General features: G+C 47.4%; 2 protein-coding genes across 3 annotated transcripts; one reads left to right on the top strand and one right to left on the bottom strand.

The window, feature by feature from the left end:
* Nucleotides 1-458: 458 nt before the first annotated feature.
* LOC108658479 (MTOR-associated protein MEAK7) lies at nucleotides 459-3384 on the top strand. The gene is made up of 8 exons (XM_030383412.2): nucleotides 459-713; nucleotides 1251-1475; nucleotides 1537-1852; nucleotides 1936-2309; nucleotides 2380-2407; nucleotides 2472-2550; nucleotides 2628-2721; nucleotides 2873-3384. Exons 1-8 carry the CDS (start codon nucleotides 585-587, stop codon nucleotides 2975-2977), a joined length of 1350 nt encoding a protein of 449 aa, XP_030239272.1. The 5' UTR covers nucleotides 459-584; the 3' UTR covers nucleotides 2978-3384.
* Nucleotides 3370-10300, bottom strand: ninaC (STKc_myosinIII_N_like and MYSc_Myo21 domain-containing protein ninaC). 2 transcript variants are annotated; one of them, XM_030383409.2, is made up of 14 exons: nucleotides 10144-10300; nucleotides 9367-9685; nucleotides 8442-9305; nucleotides 7445-8382; nucleotides 7094-7386; nucleotides 6478-6749; nucleotides 6115-6401; nucleotides 5906-6055; nucleotides 5742-5839; nucleotides 5619-5672; nucleotides 4750-4937; nucleotides 4254-4669; nucleotides 3917-4199; nucleotides 3370-3852 (listed from the first exon to the last, which is right to left on the bottom strand). In XM_030383409.2, exons 2-14 carry the CDS (start codon nucleotides 9649-9651, stop codon nucleotides 3457-3459), a joined length of 4524 nt encoding a protein of 1507 aa, XP_030239269.1. In that variant the 5' UTR covers nucleotides 9652-9685; nucleotides 10144-10300; the 3' UTR covers nucleotides 3370-3456. The 2 variants fall into 2 exon arrangements, with proteins under 2 accessions (XP_030239269.1, XP_089114794.1); XM_089258668.1 differs by lacking the exon at nucleotides 10144-10300 and having other exon boundaries at nucleotides 9367-9725.
* Nucleotides 10301-10459: the final 159 nt, after the last annotated feature.

Here is a 10459-nt window from a genome sequence, read left to right on the forward strand (position 1 = left end):
GGTGGATTTTGATTCCTATCGTTGCAATTCGGTACTTAATGAGTTGTTGAAAGACAGATTAAACTGTACGACGAGTAGTCCGTTATCAATAACATTGCTGTCATCAACGATAACTCTAAATCGATATACATTCAACAGACATACATACATACATATATGCACGTGCAACAGAAAAGAGAAAATGACAGCAAAGGCAGCGACTGCAGTGCGGCAGATTAAATGCTACAGAACTTTTTGTAAAGCATTCTGATTATATAAGCTGCTGCTATATTATTAATTTCAACATATTTTCGTTAAAATAAAATGCTACTAACTACTTCTACAAGATTGATGGCAAAAAAGATTTTGACTTTTGACATAATAAACGGTGCGGCGCACTGTAGCATTTCCAGCGGTGCGCAAAAATGAGCAGAGTTTGCGGCGGCAGCGGCGCGGCGAATTGGGCTTGGCAGCATTTTGATGCAGCTAAATTGTGGTCACACTGCCCAACAGCTGTATGAAGTCTTTGTTGTGTTCTTCTTTTTCAATTTAAATTCGAGGCATCAGTAGCGTATTTACTCTCTATAAAGTACAATCACACAACTATGGGAAACAGTAGTGGCAAAAGAGAATCGGACAATGTATACACAAATGAGGAGCTGCGCTTTCTAGAAACGGCATACCGCAACGCATCTGGCGGCGCACTAGAGAAATTAACCTCAGATCGACTTGTGGTAGGTGAACGCTATTCGGTCGTTGCACTTGTGCATTTTTGGCCAACAAATCAATGTTTGGCTGCCTTCGGTTTCGGTCACAAGTTCAAGGTTTGCCGCAACAGTGTCATGCGACTCCATAGATGATATATTGTATGTGCGTATGTGCGTGAAAAGCCATTGCCTATGTTAGTTATCGTTATCAATAACACTTTGCATTAACTGAATACGTTTTTGGTTTTGCAATCTTGTCATTGGCTAGACGAATTTATTTGCTTAGCGCATTTGCGGCTGACTTTCTGTTTATTTAGCTTCGTCTAATTTACTTGCTAACGAATTAGTCGTGATTCCATGGGGGCCAACACATAATTATGGCTACGAAATTGAATTTGTGATAAACAATGGACGTGGCGATTACAGCAATTGTCATCAAATATTAACAGTGTGCTCGTTCCCTCTAGCTCTGTAATCAAATAGTTTGCTTACGATCGCATTAATTTGTTTATTTTTGTGTATGTTTTTCGTTTGTGTGTGTTTTGGATTGCCCGAACAAAATAGGAAGCGTGGTCCCAAACAATCGAGCGCTCGCTAGCCGAGGCCACGGCTCAATATCTATTTACGCCAACGAAGCCGGGCCAGCAAGTCATCAATATACCATTGAAGAAATTTGGCGAGCCCTATTACATTATGGAGCGCGGCAGCATTGAGATGAAAATGCAAATGTTGCTGTCATCTCTGCAGTGCAGCCCCAACGACAGTTTGAGCAGCAAAAAACTGGAGCAGGTGCGCTCTTATCTCATGATAACTGAGTTAGTTCTCAATTAATTACCTATTATGTTTGCAGTATATACACTCAGTCATTAAGAGCTATGTGCAACTGGAGAGCACTTTGAAGGGCTCCAATATCAAGGACTGGCAAGACCTGGGCTTTATCACCACAGAGCGTTCGCTCTGCAGCTTTGCCAAGGGACTGATGCGTAGCCTAAGCAAAGACTTGGAGCACACTTTGCACAATGAGGCATTGGAGCGATGGCTCCATGTAACGCCACAATTTCTACAGTTGTGGCGTGAGGTGTTCGTGCAGCTTTACACGCGGCACGGCGGCAGCAAGCGTACAATCGTCAAAGAGATGGAAATTTCCATTCTGCCCCAGCTATGCGGTATGTAATGTGCAATGGCGCTGTTTGTATCTCAATCATGACAATCGTAAATCACATTTAATTACACACACACGCACACACAGATGCGCCGCATAATAGCCACTACCGGCCAATCATCGAGCTGCCGCATGTGCTCTATATTAATGCACAATTGCCGCGCGAGATGCGTCATAAATGGCGTTTCCTATTTTCGTCGAAAATCCATGGCGAGAGCTTCTCCACAATGCTTGGCAAGATGATGGACAAGGGACCGACGCTGTTTTTCATCGAGGACGAGGATCAATACATATTCGGCGGCTATGCACCTGAATCGTGGGCACTTAAGCCCCAATTCGCTGGCAACGATACTTCTTTGCTCTATACGCTCAGTCCAGCCATGCGCTGCTTCACCGCCACTGGCTACAATGACCATTATCAGTATCTTAACTTGAATCAGCAGACAATGCCTAATGGGCTGGTGAGTAATTGCCTCGGGTATGGACGTGTATCGATTTATTTTATAACTACAATGCTCTATTTTTTTGCAGGGCATGGGAGGACAGTTCGAGTATTGGGGTAAGACCGGGAGAACGGACTTTTAATTGAAATTTGATTATAATTGTATTTGTATTATAAATAGGTCTCTGGTTAGACTGCATGTTTGGCGAGGGTCAGAGTGTCGAGAGCTGTACCACATATGCCGACTATGTGCAGCTCAGGTGCGTGCTTACTTCTATTTCAATATCAATATATAATATAAGCAAATAACAATATATATCTCCTGTTTTTTTTATAGCAAACGTAAGCAATTCAAAATACGCAACCTGGAGGTTTGGGCTGTGGGCGATTTGCCTGTCAAGGACGATGAAGAAGGTGGCGGGGATAATCAGGTAAATATTCTCACATCCAAATATGCAAATGCAAAACATAAGGCATAACTGAGCAAAAGAGCTTAAAGTAAATGCTTGCAAGTATTTTGTTTTTAACATAAATATTAGATTGCAGACATTTTCTTTAAATGGCTTTCGTTATTTCCTGTAGAAACGTTCTGTATTGGATGGTAATTTGGAAGATCGTGCCATGCTTGAAATCGCCGGCAAGCAAATGCACTCTGATGGTCTGCGTGAGCCGGGCATGGATGATTGATGGCTGCCGACATGGAAGGCATTAAGTGAAATCTTGGAGTTTATGAGGTTCAAGAATTTATAGCGTCATGTCTCTTTTTGAGTGTGCGGGTTAAATCAATACATATATACTCTAGCTTTAAATACCTTTTCAAACTACTTTAGATCAAATCCTGGGTACAAGGTTCTTTCCATTCCTACCACACTTAAGCTATTAATGTTAATAATCTATAATCTATATATACTGAGATATATACAGACATACGTATATAGAGTGTATTATGCATAGTGTCTATGTAATACTGAAAGTATTGTTGTTGCGTTCTAGGCCTACAAGTGAATGTGAATTATTTAAAAGCAATGTAATATCGTCGTAAATCTCCCTTTTTTTCGCGTTTCAATAAATCGCAAATATTTTGCTGAATTCAAGTTTATTGCTAAAATTAATTAATCAGAATATCTCGCACGCCACAATATGAGTAGATAATTAATTAATGTACTTTAAATGTCAACAGCATAGCCAGAGAGCGTGACGCCTGGTGCGATCTCCTCCTCAACGTATGAGCCGGCCTCTTCGAAGGAGCGCGCATTGCTGTCCTCGAAGCTGCGTCCTACGCTCGCCGGCGTCTGCCGCAGCGGCGGGGCCCGCTGGCCGAAATTCCGCGACACACCATAATTGCCGGAGCTCTGGTTGTAGTTGGAGTTCTGGCCATCTTCGTCGTAGCGTCGACCCGTCGACCGAAGCTTTGGTGCCTGGAATGTGTGCTGCTGCTGCTGCTGGTCGTTGTTCTCCCAGCCGGGGCGATTGTGGAAGTCGTAGGTGCTCGTCTCGGAGCCCCGCGGATAGTTTGTCTTGCGCAGCATGGCCTTAAAATTAAATGGTGGCTCCTCAGAGTTCTGCCAGGAGAGAATCAGCTTGAAATCAGCTTGAATCCAAATCGCATTCTCTGACGCTACTTACATCGTCGTCGTTGCGACGCGCCATGTTTTGCAGCTCCCGCACCGGATCCGAGGGCGGATATGAGGAGCGTTGCTGGTAGTTCCGTTGCTGCTGGCTGGGATTATTGCGATACTGGTTCGAGGACGGCATCGGTGGCGGTGGCGGTGGCGCCGCATAGCCCTTTAGGGAATTGCGACGCGATCCGGATCGATAAACTCCCCAATTGGCGTTCTGATAGTTGCTGCTGTTGTAGTTATTGTTGTAAGCATTGTTATAGGCATTCATGTTCCTCTGCATTTGAGTCCTGATGGGTTAAAGGTGAGAAGGGACTCCACTAGGATTCCGTCATGGAACTCACCTTCTCAGCTGCTGTGGATCCCGGAAGAAGTTTTGATTGTAGATGTTATCGCTCTCGCCCATGCGATCCCAGTTCGTCTGGCAGGCCTGCTCCTTCTTATAGGCATTGTAGGTCAGCAAGCACGAGGTCATTGAGGGATTGCGCTGCAATGGACTATCCCAGGGCTCGTTGTCCTCCGTCTGCTGCAGCAGTAGGTGATTCGGAAAGGTTTGGCGCGTTATCGAATTGGCCGGATCCACCATATATTGGGTATCGTAGAACGGTATCTGGTCCAAGCGGAACGGCATCTTCTTGATGGGCACCGGCAACGGCCCCAGCTGCGAAGAGTTCACCTCACGCATATTGATGCGCTCGAAGGGCACCGCTCGCGTGCACTTGTTGAGGCCAGCCACCATGCGTTGATTGTAAATGTGCACCTGTGCAGGTGTAGGCATTTCAATTAGTGATAATGCGATTTGAAAGAATGGACGGAGGGAAGGAAGGAAGGTTGGCTTACCTGTTGCGATAGATTGACAAAGTCCTGGAAGCGAGCGGCTCGATAGTGTAGCAGCACCTGAAAGATTGATTTCTCGCGCCATTTCTTAGCAAAGGGTCGAATGAAATCCGCCGTATTCTGATTGAGCTGTCCGGACTTCTCATTCACCAATGGCGGTAAGCGGACACGGTCTCGGAAACCACGAAAAGCTAGTAAGGAAAGCACAACAGAGACAGAGAGAGAGAGAGAGGGAGCGAATGAGAGAGGTAGAGACAAAGAGAGAGAGAGTGGGTTAGTGGCATGTCAGAATTGCGGTCAGTGTGCGGGGAGTCACCTTAATTTAATTAAATTTTCATTTATTTTCTATGCAACACTTATAATTCATCTGTCTCTAGGTCACGTCCCACTAAGCCGATTGGTTGCATCACCATAGGTGGGTGGACACCTGGCTAGATGTATATACATATGTATATAAGTATGTAGATAGACACCCTCCTAAGCGGCTTAAGTTGTATGTATGTGGGTACATCGACCAGCCAGAGACCCTAACCACTAATGCAAACTTGCGGCTTGGTTAGTTTGATATTTTATTATGCATGCGGTAGTTGCAGTAGTATGTATGTAGTATTTGGTATGTGGTATATCGGTAGTGCTACCCCCCACGAGTTAGTAGTATACGCGCCCACACGGGCATTTGCATTTGGTTATGTAAAAATAGTGCGAGATCTATTCGTCGACCGAGGCCTGTTCGATTTTGGAGATGCGCACGGCGGCGAGAGCCTCGTCCTTACGCGCTTCCAGAAACAGTTCATCGGCCTCCGATGGTGTCTCACTTATGTCGATATTTTCCTCATAGTAATCTTTAACCTTATCAACTTGAGTTTTTTTACCTTTTTGTATTTTGCTGGCGGCCTCGTCGTGCTGGCCGGGTACCTTCTTGCCCACTGTGTGATAGACAGAGACAGAGTTAAGGAGGGACAGAGTTGAGCATTGCCTTAGATGGCGCCACTTACATTTGAAGACCTTGCCGCCTTTGACACGCTTGCGCGCGAGCAGGGCACGCATCATCGACTGCACCTTGATGACCTTTTTCACCTGCAGCTCGTATTGCCTGGCGATGATGATAACAGTTTAGTTTGCTTATCAGAGTCTCTCTCGCTTTGACAGCATAGCTCACCTGGCCAGATACTCGTCGTTGTAGTAGCGCAAGAAGACCTTGGTCTTGCCCAGTGCCCAGCCCTCCATCTTGAGGCGCAAGAACAACAGACGACAGTTGTCTTTGGTCATCTCAACCGTCTCATCAAAGTCAAAGGCCAAAAACTGATATCTGCAGTGGGATGGAAAGACGATGAGATTGGACGAAGATGTGGGCGTATCGCTGCCTACCGTTTGAGGAACTCCTCGAAGGGCAAGCGTGTGGAGTAGCCACGCTGTCGCGCCACGACCGTGTCGAGAATGCCCAGGGCCTTCATCTGTTGCTGCACAACGTCCGAGTGGAAGGCACGTGGCTTGTACTCCAGATCGGCGCGAATGCAGCGCACAAAGTGCACGCCCAGGTTCGCGTTCTGGCTGAGCATTTTGAGCAGGGTCAGGCAGGTGAAACGGAAATTGGCGGCCATGGTGCGCAGATTGTTCACTTGCGAGATGCAGCCAGCGCTGAGCGTGTTTAGAGTCTTAAAGATCAACAAATAAGTGTAATGAGAGTTCGGTCTACGCAGGGTCTACGGTCTACGATTGTATGCAACTCACGTATGATCTGCGCTCAGTTTCGTCCTTATGCTGTATGGCCTCAAAGGGCATGGTCAGATTGCCGGCTTTGGTTAACTGATTGGTAAACATGAGCATGATGCTCTCGTCCAGCGAGGAGCGGAACGTTTCGATCATCTCCGGCGGCACAAAGTCCCGATTGATGTCAGTGAATGCGCGCGTATCGTAAATGATGCGGCCCGTATAATGGGCAACCGATAGCTCAGTGGCAGTGTGCTTCTTCACGAACTGGCTGTGCTTTTCCGAAACGCGATCTTAAAGAAGAAGAGAAGGTCTAGAGTAGTCAAATTATATCATAAGGGCTGAAGGCAGGAAAGTTAAAGGAACTAAAGCGTAGACAAATGAAAGAAAAACACATAGACTGAAGAAAGTCTAGAAAATAAAGTAAATCTCGGGATCTACTACTAATCTGAAGGAAGAACAGGAAATATAACGTAGTATTTAACAGAATAAGATGTTGGTCTACTCTACTAATAAACTGAAGGATGAAAATTATAACTGTGGGCTTAAGATTTGAATCTATTATCCACTATCTGTAGCAAGGAAAACGTAGTGAAATAATATCGTGCAGGGTCAACAGACTAAGCTCCTGGTCTACCCATAATCAAATCCTGATCCTGACAGGAGCGTGATGCATCGTCTATGATGTAGAACAGGCCATCGGGCTTGGTCAGCAGATTGTCTAGAGCCGTCTTGTTGTCATAAAAGTTCAGATTGATGGTATCAATGTCCTCGGCCTCCATTTCCAGCATTTCGCTAATGAAGATGCGCTGATTGTAGTGGTACTGCATTTGCTCGTTCAGCGTGTTGATCATGAGCTGCTCCAGGCCATTGCGATGGAAGCACTCAAAGCCGAACATATCGTGCACGATGATGGCATTCGTATCACCACTATACATAGGGTCATCGGATTAACCAACAGAGACTTGTGTAATGAGGAAATACTTACAAGACGGCGCGTGGGAAGGACATATTCATGTTGATCCGATTGATGATAAAGTCAACCAAACGTGAGTAGAGAGTGGAGGCGACTGCATCCCGAGCATCGCGTGCCTCCTCCGTCGTATACTGCCGCCGCTCGGCAATGCCGCCCTTTACCATTATGAAGTTGGTCAGCGACCACATGAACTTCTTCTCATCGACGCGCAACAGCTCGGCGATGCGAGAGACAATGTCGGTGTTCTCCACCTCGGCGTACTTGCCCGATTGACGGAAGCGAATGTTGCCGATGTTGAGAATGGCGGCGAGCACCTTTCGCACCGTCTCCAGCTGCTTGTGATTGAAGTCCAGGTCGCGCAAAATGGTCTCGAACTCCTGATAGCGCTCAACGTTGCCCTCGGGATCGTCGCGGCGATACTTGAGCTTCGATGGCGGCACATCCGGGGGTATGCGCAGATAGCGATAGTTGCGATCGGCCTTCAGGTTGTAGTCCTTCAGCTGATTCTGTTGATTGATGTAATCATAGAAATAGTAGAAGATATGAAAGTTGTGCTGGCTGCCATCGGTGGTGGCCACGCGCAGCTTCTCCAGCATGTACATGTTGAAGACGGCGCCGCTCATCTTGCCGGTCTTGCCGAAGGTCAGGCAGTACTGCAGCACACAGCGGGTGGAGTCGTTGTTGACCGGTGTCCCGGCATTCACCATCATCAGTATGACCTTAATGGAGCTTTCGACGCGCCCGGTGGCGCCCCGATTCCCGTCGCCCAGATAGCACAAATGCTTGATCAACAGACGGGCATTGGTCGACTTGCCCGAGTAGCTCTCGCCGGAGAAGATAATGTGCTGCGGCTCCTTGTGGTGCAGCATGTCCTGATAGGCGATGTCTGCCACAGAAAAGATGTGCGGCTGGTTCTCCGAGCGCGACTTGAACTTGTATTTGGCGTGAAACTGAAAGAGGAATATATTTATGTACATATGTATATCTGGAGTGGGAGGCGGGATCTCACATCATTGCTAAACTCCTGCTTGAGCTCATTCGAGTTCAGCGAGAGCAGTATGTCGCCAATGAAGCTGTAGGATTCGCCCATTTCCATGCGATTGCGCAGCGAGTCGAGTATGCTCTCGTCCGTTGGATTGTCTATGCCTGCCAGGTCCTCGGGATACATGCGTTCCGGCTTCTCGTCGAAGCGCTTTATATAGCCGCGATCCACGAACAGTTCGGGCTCCTTGTACAGCGTCTTCACGTCGCTTGCCAGCTCCAGCATCTCGGCCAGATCCGAGCGCATTTCGTCTTCGTTCTCGATGAGCTCGGTGAGAAACGGGTGCTCCACCATTTCCACCATCATTGGACGATTCTCGGGATTCTTCTCCAGGCACTCGGCTATAAAGTCATTGATTTGCTGCGACCAGTTGGTGGGGCGTGTCAGGGTGGGCGGCGGATTTCGCACGATTGCGAACATCGCCCGTGTGGGATGCATGTCGGCAAACGGTGGCTTGCCGTCGGCCAGCTCAATGGTCGTAATGCCCAGGGCCCAGACATCGGCGCGCACGGTTATGTCCGGCTCACGGGCCTCCATGGCCTTCACCACCTCGGGTGCCATCCAGCAGGGCGACCCAATGCAGGTGCCCCGCTTGCCCAGCGTCGAGTCCACCTGACGCGACAGCCCAAAGTCGCAGAGCTTAACGCGTCCGTTCTTGGTCAATAGAATGTTGTCGCCACGTATGTCGCGGTGCAGCACATGGTTGCGGTTCAGCTCGATGGCTGCCCGACAGGTTTCCCTGATAATGTACGCAATGTGCTCCTCCCGCATGCGACGGTCCAGCTTGAGCAGCTTGTTGACCATGTCCACGGCGGTGCCACCGGCGCAGTACTGCAAAGAGTTGAAAGGTTAGCCCGGCTGTGGTTATGGGGAGCGCCCGGAGGAAACTAACCTCCATGACAAACCAGATCTCGTCGGGTCCATTGGGCTTCGATAGCTTGTAGACGCCATAGAACTCCGGCAAATTGGGATGGGCGCAATAGTCGCGCAGCGTGCGATACTCCTCCTCAATGGACACCTGGTGCTCCTCATCATAGTGTTGTATCTTCAGTGCAACGATGCGATCATTGTCCAATTCCTTGGCCCGAAACACCTTGGCATTGACGCCCTGTGCAATCTCCTCGTAGATCTCGAATTTATCCGTCGGATCCGGCAATTGCGAGTACGGTAAATACATGTTGAATTACTCGAACCGAACAACTCGCTGGACACACTGCATTTGCGAAAAGGGATTTACTGTGTTTAGTCAATGACTTACGAAAAGTCTTCCACCCGTTTTAGCCGCTGCCAATTGCATTAATCCCCCATAAAATGTTGCATAAGACTGCTTATGAAGGGCTTCGGACCACAAGTGAAATAAAAGTTATATAAGCGGACAAATGAAGAGAGGAGAGATTTAAAATAATTGAAAAACTTTTGGATAATTCACACATTTTTGTGTAGCTCAACTAGACAACTGAAGTTTTAATTTGTATTATATTATCCATAGTATAAATATTGATTGCTGGATTCATTGACTCGAACTCTCAGGGTATTCATATCCTTAGACTCTAAGGACTCTACATCACATGAACCCCAATTTAGATTATACAGATTGAACTTTTGCAACAGCTGCGCATTAAAACACATTTTGCAGCTCGGGCAGACGAGTGTCCTTGACGAAACAGACCTGTTCACTTGAGTTAGTTCTATGTGTCACACCGCAATTGATGAAGGAAATATCCTTTGTTCCAAGCTCCCAGATGGATTTGCCGAATCGACCGCACGCTTGCAGCACGTAGCGCCGCAGAAACTCAACTGAAAGTTGTGCAAACGGATTCTTCGGCTTTTTACTGAGCCCCAAGAAGCCCCGCAACGACGCCAAGGCACCACGTATAGCCAATTGCCTATTCCAATTCCAATTCCAATTCAGAGAGCAGCCCCCTTTCAGTGCTTGCACCTTGGGCAACTATTTAGCCAGCTAATTGAATTAGTAGCTCAGTAGC

The sequence above is a fragment of the Drosophila navojoa genome, chromosome 3 (genome assembly GCF_054131105.1).
Source record: "Drosophila navojoa isolate 15081-1374.11 chromosome 3, UAZ_NAV_1.0, whole genome shotgun sequence".
In the NCBI taxonomy this organism is placed as follows: domain Eukaryota; kingdom Metazoa; phylum Arthropoda; class Insecta; order Diptera; family Drosophilidae; genus Drosophila; species Drosophila navojoa.

What these genes read in the sequence shown, in the direction of transcription:
- LOC108658479 (XM_030383412.2), top strand. Translation starts at nt 585, where the DNA reads ATGGGAAACAGTAGTGGCAAAAGAGAATCGGACAATGTATACACAAAT. An exon ending in CATTCTGCCCCAGCTATGCG is followed by an intron (nt 1,853 to 1,935) that starts GTATGTAATGTG and finishes ACGCACACACAG; the next exon opens with ATGCGCCGCATAATAGCCAC. An exon ending in AAGGTGGCGGGGATAATCAG is followed by an intron (nt 2,722 to 2,872) that starts GTAAATATTCTC and finishes TATTTCCTGTAG; the next exon opens with AAACGTTCTGTATTGGATGG.
- ninaC (XM_030383409.2), bottom strand. Translation starts at nt 9,651, where the DNA reads ATGTATTTACCGTACTCGCAATTGCCGGATCCGACGGATAAATTCGAG. An exon ending in AGATCTGGTTTGTCATGGAG is followed by an intron (nt 9,306 to 9,366) that starts GTTAGTTTCCTC and finishes AACTCTTTGCAG; the next exon opens with TACTGCGCCGGTGGCACCGC. An exon ending in CGCGTCGCAACGACGACGAT is followed by an intron (nt 3,853 to 3,916) that starts GTAAGTAGCGTC and finishes CTCTCCTGGCAG; the next exon opens with AACTCTGAGGAGCCACCATT.